Source organism: Lepeophtheirus salmonis, chromosome 9, assembly GCF_016086655.4.
Source record: "Lepeophtheirus salmonis chromosome 9, UVic_Lsal_1.4, whole genome shotgun sequence".
Lineage (NCBI taxonomy): Eukaryota > Metazoa > Arthropoda > Copepoda > Siphonostomatoida > Caligidae > Lepeophtheirus > Lepeophtheirus salmonis.
The window spans coordinates 23,081,808-23,099,541 of NC_052139.2; the positions used below are offsets into that span (position 1 = coordinate 23,081,808).

At 34.4% G+C, this 17,734-nt stretch overlaps 2 protein-coding genes across 2 annotated transcripts; both read right to left on the bottom strand.

Moving 5' to 3' along the window:
• Window positions 1-912: 912 nt before the first annotated feature.
• On the bottom strand, window positions 913-4,234 carry LOC121124468 (uncharacterized). The gene is made up of 2 exons (XM_040719623.2): window positions 2,133-4,234; window positions 913-2,052 (listed from the first exon to the last, which is right to left on the bottom strand). The coding sequence occupies exon 2, from the start codon at window positions 1,827-1,829 to the stop codon at window positions 1,188-1,190; it is 642 nt and encodes a 213-aa protein (XP_040575557.1). The 5' UTR covers window positions 1,830-2,052; window positions 2,133-4,234; the 3' UTR covers window positions 913-1,187.
• A 1,044-nt stretch (window positions 4,235-5,278) lies between these two features.
• LOC139906424 (zinc finger MYM-type protein 1-like) lies at window positions 5,279-8,158 on the bottom strand. The gene is made up of 2 exons (XM_071891252.1): window positions 6,184-8,158; window positions 5,279-6,127 (listed from the first exon to the last, which is right to left on the bottom strand). Exons 1-2 carry the CDS (start codon window positions 6,790-6,792, stop codon window positions 5,804-5,806), a joined length of 933 nt encoding a protein of 310 aa, XP_071747353.1. The 5' UTR covers window positions 6,793-8,158; the 3' UTR covers window positions 5,279-5,803.
• Between the last annotated feature and the right edge of the window lie 9,576 nt (window positions 8,159-17,734).

Below are 17,734 nucleotides of genomic sequence, written 5' to 3' on the forward strand. Positions count from 1 at the left end.
TCCTGCGGACACCCCTATATGTCTCGATTATAATCTAGCCCCTCCTTAAATAGAAATTTTTTTATAATTAACATATAAATTGTCGTTTTTTTCAAAAATAATCAAATTGTCTTTTCTAAAAAAAAGTTATTAATTCAATTGTAGTCTCCTCCAGAAAATGTGTGACTAAAAATTTAAAAAAAAAAGTTTTTGAGTCCCCAACTAAAAATAAATAAATAGGTTCTGTGACCCATTAATATATTTCAAAATGATAATTCAGCCCATTGTTTTAAAAGGTTGGACGTCCCTGCAATAAACTATTAAAAATATGAATTTTGTAGCCCATTTTTGTTGAAACTAGACGATTGTTAGTCAATTTTAGAAGTACGTATAGCCGATTTTACTTAACTCCGCCTTGCAGGAATGATACAACCATTGTTTTAATTAATATGAAGAAAAATATTGAAATATTGTATGTCAAAATGGGACCAACAATTAACAGAATTAAAAATGACTTTCAAAAATCGATACTTTTATTGCCCAGTTTTATTGTTTATCTGGTCCTAAAATGTGTTATTACATCGTTACACAACCTTATTTAGATATTGTAAATAAAAATTAACTATTAGAATGGAAATAATATGTTTTTCTTGAAGTATCCTACTTTTCTAGTCCCTCATCGATCAGAAAATATAAAGTCCTTGTTATTTTGATCTTAAAGCTTGAATTTAATAATATAAGAACGAAGAAAATAATAAATGATGGCTAAAATGTATAATAATAAGTTATATCCACACACTCATTTAAGCTTCAGCAATCTTGTATCTTAAAAGAGGTTATGTTGAACAGCTGAAAAGAGATAGTTTCAGCTATTGCAGTTACTATAAAAGACTGATAAGGACATAAGACTGAAAATTTTTATTAAGACCGGACTGATAGTATTGTAGTCTTTTTATTATTTTTTTTGGATCGATCCGACAATAATTATATTTATAATGTAATTAATGAAGTCAGTGATATAACGCTTTACAGGATTGTTTTTTAATAATATTTACATACACTTTTTGACAGAAATTATAGTAACATAATATGGAAGATGGCTTAAATAAATTTAAAATGGAGTAAAGGATTATATTTTGGAAGTATTGTTTCAAGTATGAATATGGAGTTGATACATAATGAATTTGAAGCTGGATAGTTCATCATTTCTATAGGCCTTTGTGAATAGGAGAATTAGGATTGCAGTGTGTGAGTGAGTCACAAGTGTCGCATACATTTAGGTACGTATCTAAATAGTACAACCGAAGTCTCTCCGGAATGATTCCATCTCCTTCCTGTTCCTCTTCCTCTTCTTCGAAAAAGTTACCAAGTCTAAGATTACGATAGGAACTTGGATTCAAAGAGCCAGGCATCCCACGTGTTCTTTGAGGCATGACCTTCCTTGGAACAGCAACATTATTCACAAATCGCGGCTTTTCCAAATAGTCTTGAAGTTTAGGATGATTCAACTCCACTCTTAGATCCGGAAGTGAGGGCTTTCGACGACGTATACTTGGATTTGGATGGTGTTTTGGAGGTACAACAACCAGTGTAGGACTTGGAGGACGTAGTGTACGTGAAGTCAATTCCTCTACTTCCTTGTCCATACTGAGACTCGAGCCCCAATGGTGAAAGGATGCTTTCCTTTCAGGGCGGGCAGGTCTGGCTGGAAGGGATTGACGTCTTTGCGGAAGAGTGGATGGTGAAGGGAATAGTTCTCGCTCTTCCGAGTGACTACTACGGGGTCGTTCTTCCTGGCCTCCTCCTCCTCTGGTTCCTTGAGACGATACACACGAGAATGCACTCGGCATGATGTTTGGATATAAACTGCGCGAAATCCATTAGATTTTTTCATGGTTCAGAAATGAAAAAAAAAGTGAGGTGCTTTATTTACTTCAATCTTCTTTTTTTTTTACATCAAAGAGCAATGATGAAAAAGAGCGCTCAATTTTTTTTCCAAAAAATAAGCAGGCACTCATAACGTCATACCATTTTACTTTAAGTAATAACCATACGAAAGGAAGACCAAAACATCTGTTTAATATAATAAATATATTGTTACATAACTCTTTTTAGAAACTGCATTGATGTTGAGAATGTTGCGTATTTCTTACCTATGTTTAATGACGTTTACAATGTGTACGTTGGTAAAAGGGCATTGGAAAATGTTTACGAATAATATAAAATAAACAAGTAATTCTATTCTATTTTGATCAAAACTGAATAACTTGTATGCTATTTAATTGATAAGGCGTCGTGTAGACGCTTGACTCCATGATATATATACAATATACAAACTAGTGCTGGATTTTAGTCTGAAATTCAAAACCCGGTCTGATAATTTTATGGTCTACAGCGGTGTGGGGAGACTCTTTGCCAAAAAAAAAGTATATTTTAGGGGAATTAAAAAGTTCTGAGTGTTTTTTCACTCTTTTTTAACAATAAAAATAACATAGTTAAGATAATCCGATTTAGATGGTTCCAAAAAGTTTTCTGGATACTCTTCAATTCCTAGTAACGGAGTAAGTGCTCATTTGCTCGTCCAAATTCTACGATTTCAAATATTTTAAAGGATTTTCGACGTCTATATGACCAGAACGGAATAGTTTCAGCCCCACTTTCTTCTTACATTCCGTACTGTATTGAGTTCTTTAAGTTTCTATTACTCCAGGCAATGCTGGGTAGTACTACTATTAACAATTACATTTGATGATGAGTCATGTTGCAATACTGTAATATTGCAGCCATTCATATTACTCCAATTTTAATATATAAAGTTAATAATTAGAACCTATTTACAATAATTGAATGTTCCTGGAGTAGTTATGCCCGGCGTTGTCTGGGACATTAAGAAATTAAAATTATTCTTCCGCTTATTATAAAATTAAAAATAAAGACCGTAAAATCTTAAAAATTATTCTCAAGTTGGTTTTATGAGTATAGGCATTATATGAACACTCTTATTTTACACGATTAGGAAGTAGCTGCTTTATTCTGGATGAGATGCTGAACTTGCAGTCTTACAGTTGCTTACCCAGGCATCAAAACCTCTTCATAAATCCCGGATCTCACGTTATAAATACAGTTTAAACTCTACAGGCACTGCGTTTCTAGGTACCTTCTAATAAACTATGATACACCCTAGGCAACGGGTTGGAAAAGTGAACGGCAGGGCCCAAGTCAAGTTTAAATTCTCCACCACTGCTTTGCCGAGAATCAAGGAACTTCATAATATCGCCACAATTATCAGGTACTACAGGTGAAGTACTGGGCCAAAATACAGTCTAAACTCTACCCCTGTACGGTTTCTATGCACAAAGGAATCCTTATAACATTATATAGTACACCCTCGCTCAAGGGTGGTACAGCTGAACTTCTGGGCTCGAAGTCAGTTAAAATTCTCCGCTCTCACTCCTGTTAGTATCAAAGAACCCTCTTAATATCCTAAAATTTATCCCCCCTCCCAGTTAGTTAAGTTAAAGTACTCATGCTTAAACTGCACCCCTCTTCATTTCTATGCACCAAGAAACTTTTCTAATATGCAAAAGTACACTCCCACCCACAGGTTGTGTGCATGAGGTGCTGGTCCCTGAAGTAAGTTAAATTCTTCCATCGCTGGTTCCTTGAGCATTAAAGTTTCGTTATATTATCCAAATACACCACAGCTCTCAGGTTGTACAGGTGAAGTGCTACAAAATGATATATAAAGGCTGCCACGGCCTTGAAGGGGGAAAAAATGTTTCCCAAACTGTTTCAGGAGCCTCAAAAAGCTTCATGAAACTTTTATCAAGATCCCTTCATTGGTTTGGCCGTGATTGAAGGACCAAATAGGTTGCTACGAGTGCTCTTACTTCTTTTTGTACATTATTTAATCGGCCGTGGTAGTGATAACTTCCCCTCGGAAGTAAGACTTATTCCCTATCCTTGTTGTAAAGTGTTTTAAAAATGCAAAAAAATAAAACATATATAGTTATCAAATATATCAATATACTTCACTGATACAAAAATACATTATGTATTTTTTTGAGAGCTATCAATTTCCTCATCTCACTTGATACGTCATGGCTGTTTCATGATTGTTTCTTCTTGATAAATCAATGAAGTAATTAATTAATTATTATCATATACTTATGCTCCGTTTCCAAATGGACAGGAATACAATTTCTTGTTGATCCCTCATCTTATCCATACGAATGTGGTCTGAAAAGTTTCCGACCTAACAAAGATAAAATACATTTTTTATGTTATTTTCAAAATGGTTTCTTTGTAACTCTACAAACTTCTCACCGTGATGACCCCATGTGTGTAACTCAATTACATTGAGTTGTAAAGACTGAATCTTAATTTGTTTGCTATTTTTGAATTTATTTAAAGGTAACACTTTTCGATTTTGTCAATTTTTATCAGAAACACTCACATCGGCTTGCTTGAACTATTGTTACATAACAATTGTATGTCCAAAATACCTAAAACCTTGGTGAGTAACTGTCTACAATTGCTAGACAGACGTGACTATCTTTTATTTACGAGTGATGACATCTTCAATTCGAGGTGGAAATCTTTCCAGACCTTAATCTTTCATAAAAATATATATATTGCGTATTTTATTATTTCTATGAAGAAGTTTTGTTTGAGCTTTTAATAAAATATACCAAACATTCTTTAAATTTGAGTTAAAGGTAGAAGTAATATGGAAACTGGGGTAATATGGAACACCCTAATATACACTTGACTGTTCATTCTAGAGTTAGTTTGTTTTTATAAATGATAAGAAATGACGTCATCTTTCAGTTAAACTACACTCATGCTAATTGTGCTGCCCATTTTAAAATATGTGTATTTAATATTTTCACCTTTATTTTTCAAGGGAAATTAATTACTGAAATTGCACTTTACAGTGGGTTAAATTTATTGTGCGCAAAAAGAGATAAAATAGCAAACATAAAATACCGGGTGGTCCATTGAAATATAAAAAATTAATAATTCAATTAGTAATTAAAGTTGAGTGATTGAAATGAATTGATATTTTGATATATTAAAATATAAATAATTAATTACAAAATAAAAGAATTGGAGTATAAACATTATGTGTTTATTAATTTAACTTTGTTTTCTTACATGAAATTAAATTTTTTTAAATCTCATTCTACAGCGGATTAAATTATTTGTGAAAACAAAGACAAAATAGCAAAAATAGGGAGCAATAGATCACCAAGACCATGAATAAGTACAAAAAGGCGACGTCCTTATTTCAGCTGGGTGGGGCTCCGGCACATACTGCTAATAATCAGTGCTGTATGTCAGGAAGATTTTTCGGTCCGCTTTACAAGGGTGAACGGTTGATTTTCAGTGGTGAACGTGGGATATTTAAACAGGGCAAATGCTACAGCATAGATTAAATCTTGCAAGAATATCGTCCAATGGACTGTCTGACCATTATTTTCTTCAGGCAAACATTGGGAAAAATAAAATGAAAAGGAAAAACTCTAGACGGAAAGTCAATGCCGACCTATTCATAAAGGAAAGAGTATAATGGAGTATAAAATGGACGGTGCAAAAATGAAAGAAAATTTTTGAACTATACAATTAAGTCAAACAATTTAAACCTCCTTAAATATTTTTAAAATAATAACGGATGAAGATAATGAACGAGATATACCATGAAACGGTTACATCGACAGAAAATAAATTATGTTCACAAGTCTTGATGTTTTTAACTCGCATGTATACGTGGTGATGTGTTTGAAAAAAATGAAAAAAAAAATGCATGTGTTCTTTATCATGATTAGAAGAATAAGTTTTTCCTCTCTTTCCTTGACGCAAAGGTGTCCAAACTGTCCATGTCTTCATGGAGCACCTTGTCCACCATCACCCTGCCCATGTTCAAGAGGGTGAGGGAGGAGAGCCTCTCCTGGTCCATGGTGGTCCTCATGTGGTTCTTGAGCCTTCTGAGACAGGAGAATGACCGCTCCGCCTCACAGCTGCTGATGGGCATTGAGGCCGGGATAACAATCACCTTGTATAGCTCCGGCATCAGGCGGAACACTCCCAAGTTTATTAACTCCGCAGCAATTTGTGACGAAACCATGTCTTCTGTGTCAATATCTGCCTAGAAAAACATGAATTTTAAACATATAATGCAAAATGAAACATTATAATATTAACCTTGAATTGCTGGAAGATTGCATGGTCTGACTGGAGCTGCTCGAGTTCAAGTCTGTAGTGCTTGGCGACACGCTCAAGGACACAGGTCTCACCTTCACTGTCATTGACGATTGCAATGAGATCCATTGTTATGTTTGTATCGTCGGTGGCAAAACTGCTCTCGAGCTTTAATACAATCTTATTGATTGCAACATCGAAATGTGTTTCACGGAAGTAGGATTCAGTTGATCCTTTCCACTTTATTCTCCTTGGAATCTTCGCCTCCTTGAATTCCAAATCAATTGAGTCCTCCTGGTCAAATACTGATTTCATCTCAGACGACTTCAACTCGGCAAGTTTCCAAATTGATTCAAAGATTTTCTCATTCTTAAGATCTTCAAGAGTCCTAATCACTAGGTTGACGTGTTTCCGGGCCTTTGTTAGGTCAACCTTTCTGCCTTGAAGTTCATCTGACAAGCTAGATGTGTGTCTGAGGAGTGTCGTCAACAGTTCAATGCCGAAAACAAATTCGTGACTAAAGATGCTGTTGAGCAGAGAAGTTGCTGTTGAACTCGACAATGTATCTTTATCTTTTCTCATTATTATGAGGGTCTTCATGATTCTGACCATCCCTAGAGATACAGCGTGTACAACATCGTAGCGGAGACTCCAGCGGGTAGCAGACTGGTTCTTCAGGCATCATCTTGGCATGCTCCTCATCTTTACTTGTTATCTTCACCGACTTGTAGATTGCTGACCTCTTTGTACCCTTCAATGAAGTTGTATAAAATTTGTACTGTCCCCATTGTATTTCTCAACAGGGTTATATCTGAGAGAAGATCCTTGACTACAAGATTGAGGACATGGGCGTAGCAGTGGATGTAGACACACAGTGGGGCTGCTTCCTTCCACCTGGCAGCAAGACCCTTCTTGATGCCGGATATGTTGGAGGCACCGTCCGCGGCCAGGGAGACAGTGCGGGCGGGGTTAAGGTCGAGATCCTTGACAGCCTCGTGAAGCTTCTCAAACAAATATTTGCCGTCAGTCTGGGTAACTTTTACAAACTTGAGGAAGCTCTCTTTCTTGATGCCTTCACTCGTCAATTATCCCAGTGACAGACTGAACTGCTCCGTGTTTGACAGATCTGATCTCTCATCTTCAATCACAGAGAACCAGTAGTCATCATCGCCGGCACAAGTCTTGACATCTTCAATTATATTTTCCGTTACTTTGGATGCTATAATCTCTATCAGCTCATTTTGGATGTCAGGTGAAGTCCATTTGGCAAAACCTGTCCCAGCTGAACCAATTTTTTTGACTTCGGCCTCCAGTTTTTCTTTGAGAATATGATTGTCGTGTGAACGCAGGGACAAAAGCTCCAAGAAGTTTCCTCGATTGTTTTCATTAGATTCTGTCAAATTTTCTCTTGTTTAGGAATCGCCCCTAAAAACCAATCCTTGCTTTGCGAGGAACCCAACCGTTTGGAAAAGATACCTCAAATAAGCTCGCCACTTCACGTCTTCCTCAGCATGTTGAGACTGAACATGGCCGAGAACCGAGGTATTCTTTCACTTTGATGTGAGGAAATTGATCCACTTTTCCATCGACAGTTTGTGTTTTTTGTTGTTAGAATGAACTTTCAACGAGGAACTGTTTTTCCATGTTTTGATTACAAATTTCCCAAGGTTGGAAATTGAAAATTTGGAACAGGCGAAACACTTGGCTGACTTTTCAACCTCGTTATATTCTAGCAACGGGAACTTACCAATCATATTGAAAGTCTCTGGAGTATTTGTCATCTATCTGAGGACTGTATGTTTGTAACTTGGGCTGTAGAGAATGATCTCTCTCGACTTTAGGCACAGTTTCCCGCTCAGTCTCCACTCTGGTTCTGGTCTGGATGTCCTTCCACTTTGGCTCCCGCCCGGTAAGTATCGGGTCACCCAGCTGGCTCGTGAAGACGACATAATACTCTGGGCCTCCGTCCACAAACTCCATCTCCTCAGTCTTACTCTTCTCACCTCCCTGGACATTGTCGCTAGTCTCAGAGTCCTCTGCAGAGGGAATATTGTTGTTGTTGACTACAGAGAGCTGCTCAGGAGAGATGATTGGTCCGATATCGAAATTAGGAAGTCTTATTCCATGAGAAATCCGTCCGCTGGGGTAATTTGATGAGTCGCTATTATTTTCTGTGTCTGCAGTAACTTTCTCTTCAGCAGAAACAGACTTTTCAGATCTTGGTTCAGGCAGTAAGGCCTCAACTGGAGCAGGGTCATCGGGACAGGAGGAGGCAGTGAATGAGGATGAGGATGTAGCAGAGGAAATATTCTTAACGCAAAGTTCAATGTTTTCTGCTTCTTATGATCAATTTTCACTTGATACTTGTAGCTGGGGTCATTTTTATGGAGTTTAACTTTGTGATCATTAAAGTTGTCCTTCTGTATTTCCTTCTGACAGATAGCACAAATCACCAACTCTCTGTTAAAATGCATTTTCCGCTTCCTGTGATACATTTCTGATGATTAATAAATTACTGCAACAATCCACTCTAAAAAGTACATAACTATTATTTATGTCCCTTTTAAGCAGTAATAATTTAATTTATCTTGTATTCAATGAAACAAATTCTCACGCTCTTAAATATTTCAAGAGTACTCCATACGGAAAATGTTGTGTGCGTCTTTTTTTTTTTTTTTTTTTGGCTGTAAAGTACTTCACATTTGCAACCAGTAACGTTAAACGTAATATCTAACTCAAATATCCACTCAATGTGAAGTATTTTAAATCCATACGAAAAATGTTGTGTGCGTCTTTGTTTTTTATTTTTGGCTGTAAAGTACACTTGAAATAATTGCAGTAATTTATTAATTATCAGAAATGTATCACGGGAAGCGGAAAACGCGTTTTATATTCAAAGGTTCAATCATTTATATTTATAAGATGACAAGCAATATTTGAAAGAGATATTACGGTAAATTACAGGATTTGAATTCAAATTTCTGCGATGAATTGAGATACCCGAGAGTGTTTACTGTAGTTTAAAACCTCCGTTTTATCTATCTGACTTAATTTGGCCCCAATATTGTCTTAAAGATATAATTTATTAATTCTATAAATGTGCCGGTGAATTTTGGCTACTTTAAGTACAATTTGTGGTGCCTCCAAAGGATTAATCAGAATAATTTTTTCATTTAAATGAACTATAATTTGTTGGAAAATGTATTCCATGTTCAATTTTGAGAAAAATTATCTAGCTTCCTTTTGGGTGGACGTGCTACAAATATGTAATTTTATTAGAATAAACTCAGTATTATTATGAGTTGGTCATAAGTTACATATATAAAATAGATTTTAATAATTAATTATGACTTAATTCATCTATATTTACATACCTATATGATTGGTGGACGGTTGAGTAAGGTTTTTTCTTTTGGTCCGCTGAAGCGGACAAAGCGCAATACTGACGCACGACCCTGCTAATAATGTATAAGAGTGAAGGTAGCAAAATGAAATTCTGATACAAGAACCTTTGACCCGCTCAGAGCCCAGATTTGAATCCACTGGATCGCTCTATTTGGCGGTAAATTGAGGAAAAGGAGTGTCTAGTCTTTAGAGGCTTCCATCAAGAAGGAGGGAACCAAACTCGGATTTGACTACATATTTAAGGTTTTTAATGGATTTAGACCTTTTATTTAAGATAATTATTCTAGCTGAGGAGCTTGGTTTTGAGATTTTTTTGAAATTAAAAAAAAATCTACGGCATTCATCACCCAGTGAAGTTTTAGGTCTATTCCGATTAAAAAAGAAGGACTCATGTATGATTGTGCAAAAAAAGGCAATTTTACAGAAATATGGTCTCACCTTCAGGTAGAATTTAAAAAAAAAAGATATGCTCTGCGATTCATCGGGATTTTCCCCTGGGGAAGTTATAGATGAAGTTGAGCGTCTCCTTGACGAGGAATACATCCATGATTTGCGTCATCATTTACTACGGGAAGTCCTCATCAGAAATGTACCTAAAGACCATCGAGGATACTTGAGAGCACAGTCACATTCAGTTGAAGAGTTGAAGCAAAAGTGTGTTGCAGCCAAAGAACTTAGCAATTCACATATTTCCACTCTTGAAGACTCGTCCGCTTCGCCTCCTATCAATCATGTTTTCAAAAAACCTCTTCATAACACGTCCAAAATTACTAAATCTAAGGAGAAAAAAGATAACTGATATTATCATTCTAAATTTGGAATGAACGCAACTACCTGTTCAGGAGCTAGTTGCCATTTTTTTGTAGTTGTTTCATAAAACTAAATTACCCTCACTTTCATGAGACTTAGGTTGTAAATAAATAATTAAACTTCTTTTTCATCAAAGACAATTCAAATTTGATTAACTTTCTGGTAGATACAGGAGTGCAAGAGTCTGTTATGCCATTTAAAAAAAATGTAAAGGTCTTGTTCGTGAAAAACTCTCCCCTGTTATTGGATATGGAGGAACCCTTGTTGATATTTTTGGTACAACAACTTTAACTCTCAATCTAGCAGATCTAGGAGATTTCCAATTGAAATTTATTGTGGTACAAAATGGTCGTCCAATTTTGGTTGCAGATTTTTTATTTCAGATTTGGAATTGATATTTTCAATCAAAAATTATGCCGAGATTTACTGTGCTTCATTTCAGAACTATCGAAGACTCAAGAAATCAAATTGAAATATAATAATGTCTTTGATAATAAAAGTTTCATTGAAACTTATCCAGCTCACGGAGTTGAACACCATATCGAGACGAAAGGTCCTCCTTGCTTTGCAAAATCACACAAGTTAGATGGTGAGAAGTAAAATTTTTTACGAGACAAAATCAACGATTTATTGAAGAAAGGAATCCAACGATCGTCTTCTTTGGGCATGGTATAATATTACTCTCAGTTCATCGAAAGATTGTCTCAATGGATAGTTCATTTGTAGACCTGTTAAAGAAGAACGTCAAGTTTAATTGGAATACAGAACATGTACACACCTTTCAAAGTATTAAAAATAGTTCGTCTAAAAATACTCAACTTGCATTCAGAGATAGTTCACTGCCTTTAGTCTTGACAACTGATGCATCTGATACAAGTATGGGAGGTGTTCTCGAGAAAAAGGTAAATGGTCACTGGCAACCTCTAGATTTTTGGTCTCGGGCTCTATCAACGACACAACAGAAATATTTTACGTTTGATAGGGAATTATTAAGTTTTAAGGAAAGCATCAAACATTTTCTATGGGCTTTGGATGGACAAGTTTTTAAAGTTTTCACGGACCACAAACCTTAAGTCACTGCCATTGACATTTGCGACCCCTCTTGGATTCCAAGACAGTTCCGTACTTTTGCATTCATAGCAGAATTCAATTGTGATTTCGAACACGTTTCTGGAAAATTAAATCATACTGGATACATTCTTTTTAGAAGTATAAATAATATCACAATAGGCCCAACCTTCGTTGAAGATATAATTGAGGGTCAAAAGAAACGGGATCCTAATTTACTTAACTTTAAAATTAAACCTTCTTTTAAATACATTGTGACAACCCTACTTGCTGGTTTTGGCAATGCTGACGCATTCCGCGTGGCTGTGTCATCTCTAGAATTGCGTTAACGAATCGTGAATTATGTATACAAGGACAATCACCTGGGATTCAAAGAAACATGAAGGAGGGTATCACTTTTTTATGCTTGGACTAGTTTGCGAACAGACGAAATAAACTACACTAGAGAGTGTTCAGCGTGTCAGAAAACCAAATCTTTCATGACATCAAACCAACGTCGTCTTTCAGACCTCTCCATCTGAAAGACTTTCCTTTATTCACGTAGACTTATTCGGTCCATTCCCACTAATTCAGGGACAGCGCTATGACTAACTATTATGGATCGTTTCACAAGGTTACCAGAAGTAATACCTATTCCAGATATAACCTCCAAGACAATAGTAAATAATTTTTTGAGTGGTTGGATTTCGAAATTTGGAATTCCAGAGACCATTCTGTCTGACAGAAGAACACAGTTCACAAGTTAATTATGTGTTTGCAGGATACTTGGGATTGCAATCAAGAACACAACCTCGTATCATCCTGAGTTCAACGGACTCATAGAACGTTTCCACAGATCATTTAAGACCCACCTAGTAGCACAAATTCTTAAAGAAAAAGAAAGACTGAATCAATGCACTACTACCTGTAGTTTTATGGGGATTGAGGAACTCAGTGCGAATAGAACCGGTTTATAAATATCCACCTTTTCAATTACTCACAGGTCGCTCGGGATATATGACCTTTAATTTCTTTAATGCGTGCACCTTTCCTTCTGGCAGCCTTGATGTAGAAAGTTTCTTTAAAACAATGGAGAAAATAACACACGTTCCTCCGAGACACTCTAATAAAGGACCCATTAACAAACAATGAAAAAAAAAACCGCATTCGTTTTTGATAAAAAAAAAATATAAAAGAGTCTCTTTCTCCAACTTCCTTGGGTCAGTTTAAGTTGATTGAGAGGCCCGATTATTACCATAAATTGGACTTTAGATCAAGAACTGACAATGTCTCGATAGATAGACTTCAATCTACATTTGTAGTTCCAAGTATCCTTCCAGCGTCTCCGACTATAAGATGCACAAGATCTACAACTGGAGAATGATCTATTTGTTGTTTATTTATCAATTTTTTTATGATGCCTTTTATTGTGTATGTCTAACTAGACGATCTCTTTACTCAGTCTGTCGTCTAGGGGGGAGTAGCGTAGGAGCTCCACTTGTTTAGATGATATTACATATTCATCATAGTACCTTGTATACTTTTTTCCTTTTTATTTTCGTATAAAGGAATCATCATCATTTTTACTCAGTTAAAATAAAGATATTTAAATCTTAACATATTTGTGTCTTTTTCCTCAAAGATAGAGTAGCCATATTATAAATTGTGATTTACTAGGAAATTAATCAAGAATAGTATCACAAAACACAAAATATATATCCAGTTTTGTTATAGAAAGCTGTCTCACTCAATAAATATGAAGTCGACTCGGTTTTCTTCGAATAAGAAAATCGATTCAACCTTTTTATTGTAGTATAAAAATCATCGATTCAAGTTGAGTAAAACAGACTCGATAATTATTTGAGTAAATTATAGGTGAAGTTAAAAGTTTTGAGCGTTTTTCGCTTTATTTTGACAATAAAATTACCATAGTTAAGAATATTTAATTGGCTTAAAACAGGTTTGGGACTAATTTTCTGTTCCTAGGAAATTGAATGAGTGCTCACATGCAGTACAACTCGACGATTCCCATTATTTAAAAGACATTTTTGATGTCCATACTACCAGAACGGAATTCCTGGAGCATCCACTTTGCTGTTACAATCGATACTGTATTGAGTTCATAAACAACATCAACTTTTTTATTCGCCTGCTATGCCTTTTCACCTTCTTTGTTGTGATATTAAAGAATGTATCGATTTTTCTCTTTTTATACTTCCATATTGGCACGATGTAACACATAATTTGCTTCACCAAACACAAAACTATCAAAGGATATTTTTAATTGTCACTTTACTTTTAAGCATATTTTAAGGTTTTTTTTGATACACTCTATTAATAGTGAGATATAGCTCACAAAAGATATCTAGCAAAAACACTCAGACATAATTCAAAGCTCCTTTTACGATGTTCTAAGATTATTTGAAAGAAATATTTTTATCGAAGATAATTCGAAGGACATATGTACATTATATTTCATTAAAGATCATCATTATATAAACACAAAACAGTAGACTGAATTAAATATAACAAAGTAAATGTGTTTACTTAGGATTATCTTAACATGAATATCATGCATAAGTTATTATCTTTAAATTTAAGCATATTAAACACGGCACACAAAAACACAAGGCTAGATGGAGAGACAGATTTTAATCTAATACAGCCCATGATGATAAAAAAAAAAAAAGTTAATCTAGCCATTCTTAGGGATTTTCTGTACATAATAGATTAAGGGAAAGGTAATTTTGTATTTCCCACTCATTTTTAACTAGGTATAGATAATTGGTCACATCGGATCATACGATAAAGCGTTTTTTCGTACAGTATTGTGGTTGGCCAGTTCAGTCGTGAATTATTGTCCGTCGAGTATGGAGGTCTCAAAGGAAGAAATTTGCCATATTTAACATTTTTACTACCTGAAAGGGAAAAACGCGTCGAAAGACACCAAAAAAAATCGCCAGTTATACGAGTCCGATACCCTTTCGTTTCGTGTTGTACAACAGTGGTGTGAGCGATTTTGTACTGGTGTATTGGAAGTGAACGAAACCCCCCCGTACTTGTAGGCATGTAGTCGAAGATGTCGATCAAATCATGGAAAATATGGATATAGACCGTCATATTAGAATTTGTAGCATTGCCCAGCAGATGAATATAGATCATAACACCTTTTTTAACTATTTCTAGAAGGCTGGATACAAAAAAAAAAGTAATCAAATAAATCATGCATTGTTTCGGCATCAGTTATCAGGAGTTTTTTTACAGCAAGACGATTCCTGCAAAAATATTCTAATGTCAATTCCGATGCAATTCTACTAATAAATCCTTATGCCGATTCTGATTCTTTAATAATAGTCAATAATAGTTTAAAATACCAGTTTGCTATCAAGAACGTCCATAGGATTATATATAATATATGTATTCTTTTCGGGGGCTTAGTTATTGGAATTTATTCGAAAAAAAAATTAATTTTTAAATAATGACTTTAGTTTTAAAATAAATAAGGATTATATTTGATATATCACTTAAGACAATAATCCTAAATGAAACTTTTGAAATTCAACAACATAACTTTAAAATTCAAACTTCCAAAGTTCAGTACTATAACTTTAAAATTGAAACTTCTGACTCCCTTTACAAATAAAAAATGTTGTTTAAAAAAGTCATTTTTAAAAATGGCTATGGAAGTAAAAAAACACCCTTTGAAGAGTGAAACTTTATAACGTAATTTTTTTATTATAATACAACAGAAAACTTGAATTTACAGGTGACCCTAAAAATTGGACACCCTAGTACAAACACTAATATAAAAACTTAGAATAAAATGGCATTTTTTGTGACCTTTGACATTTTTTATGTCCTTAAAACTGTACTTGATAAACTTAAAATGTTATCTAACTATTGTTTTAAGCATAAAAAGGGTTTAACGATCCTCACAATTGCGATTTACTTCTTATTACATTGAAAAAATATTTTTGAAAAAATGCACATAAAAGGGTGAAAAAGTAAATTATTATTTTCTTCTTCAGTACTTAAAAAAATAATTTTGCATCCGAAAAGTTGGGCTAAAATTGTATTTGATTTTAACCCCCCACTAATATGATGCACACTACAGTCACACTGATCCCTACAGCCCTAATACCAACCCCATCGACTACACCGTTTGGGAACATGTTGAGGTGAAGACCTTCAGTAATCTTCCTCCAAACACCAAGACCCTCAAAGCCACTGTTAGCCAACACTGGGACGTCATGACTAAAGACTACATCCACAGTGGGTACCATCTGGAAGCCATAATTGCCACTACGGGTGGCTACATTAATCATTTAGAGGGCTCAGACACACGTTTATTTATAGTATTATTACTTTTGTTGAAATTCTATCGCTAATTAGATTATTACATTTTGTTGAAGTATAAAATTCAAAATACCACTCGGTATTTCTTATGTAATTTGAGCATATAAGATAAAAACTTCAATAAAAAATTATATTTATTTTCAATAATTTTTTCCTTTTTTCCTTTTCCTTTTAACAATCGAGGTTGAGAGTGGATAAATAAGCTAGTCATGGTGCTACACTGCCTCTATATGACCAACTAACAGAATGATGACCACGTGAAAACGTTTTATTTGGATTCTTTCCAAACATGATAAATTATGGTATTTGCGTGTTTCTTTTTCTGTAATTTGTAGAAAGTTTGAAAAAAAAATCCTGGATGAATTAAGGCCCATGAACTTTCTCCACCAACACACATATCATGTAGAATCAAGTTTGCATAGTTTTAATATGACTCATTTATAAAATGACGTAATAAAAACTTTAGCAAAAATTTTATGTGTGGATTACCCACGTGTGATTTCACTCAACTAAATACACGCGTCTATTAAATAGTAAAATATAATAATAAAACGTTTTCACTAATATACAAATTTCCGATACATCTGGATTAAACTCTATGAAATGCCTGTAAATGAAAAAATACCATTAACACTACGTACTATCAATAATGATAAATCAAAGTGATATGTACTCAAAATCTTTAAAAATAGTTAGTATTGTACTTTTTTTTTATCGATTAGTGTCGATAAATCAGAAAAGTAAAATAATTAGAAAAAAATATATTATTCTTTTCATTATAATAGATAGTTTTTATTAATAAAATGGGAAAAAGATTTTATAACAGTATAATACGAGGGTCGCCTGAAAAGTTTCCGTCCTCAACATGAAAAGAACATCAGTGGGGAGGGATTTAGATCAATATTTTTTAACCAGAATATATATATATATAAATATAATAGAGTTTGTGTTTGTTTGTTTTTTATCTTTACGGATATAAAAATTGGCAGCAAATCCCTCAAAAGAGTTGAAAGGCCCTTATTGTCGCAAATACAGCGTGACAAGAGGCATATAACTCTTGAACGCGAGGAATCGAAATCCAGCCGACATCGAGGTATTTTCAGATGAGAAGACTATGATGGGGGATCCGGTGTTTAACCTGCAAAATGACTAGGTATTGGCCTTCCCCGACGTACTTCTGGATGGCTTAGCCATCACAACCATTCTTCCTTTTTTAACTTTTAAATGTAGTTTTTTTTCATTAAAAAACTATTCAACTTAACTTATAACAAATATTGTAAATACATTTCAGGGTCAGATATAACATAAAACTACACTACCCATTAGAGCAGGGGTCAGGTAACTTTTTTTAGTGTTACCACAAAATAAAATGTTGTAAAATTAATTTATTCCAAACTTTTAAGTACTCTGCAGGACAAACCAATTCATGGATAATAAACGCAGAGATCACATTTGTAGGGGCATGATATTTATTTTATTTAACAGTAGGAGGAAGTAAATGTCCTTCTTTATGACATGGAAATAACACACGAGTAACATGGCCTAATACATATGTATGCAATATTCATAATTTATTTATGATGTACAACATTTGGGGTAATTTACCCATTTTTCCCGACCACTGCATGAGAGGTTATATTTTTGATAGTCAGTAAGTCTTTATTTGTACGTCCTATTTTGACATCCAATAGTGCACTATTTTCCTTAATATTAACAATATAATAATAATAGGGCTTTCATTGTCATAAAACTTGCTTGTTGAGCCCCTCAAAATAGATGACATCAACAATGTGAACCTTTAGAACTTGAAAACGTTTTAAAGGCTTATAGATTTTATAGAAATGTTATACAAAATTTAGAATGCAGATTCTTTAATGTTTTTAATTATAGTTAAGAACTACAAATTTGCTATCAGGAGCATCCACAGGATTATATT

Coding starts and splice junctions, on each gene's coding strand:
- LOC139906424 (XM_071891252.1), bottom strand. CDS start 6,792: ATGGTCAGAATCATGAAGACCCTCATAATAATGAGAAAAGATAAAGAT. Junction 6,128..6,183: donor CAATCTTCCAGCAATTCAAG/GTTAATATTATA, acceptor ATGTTTTTCTAG/GCAGATATTGACACAGAAGA.
- LOC121124468 (XM_040719623.2), bottom strand. CDS start 1,829: ATGCCGAGTGCATTCTCGTGTGTATCGTCTCAAGGAACCAGAGGAGGA.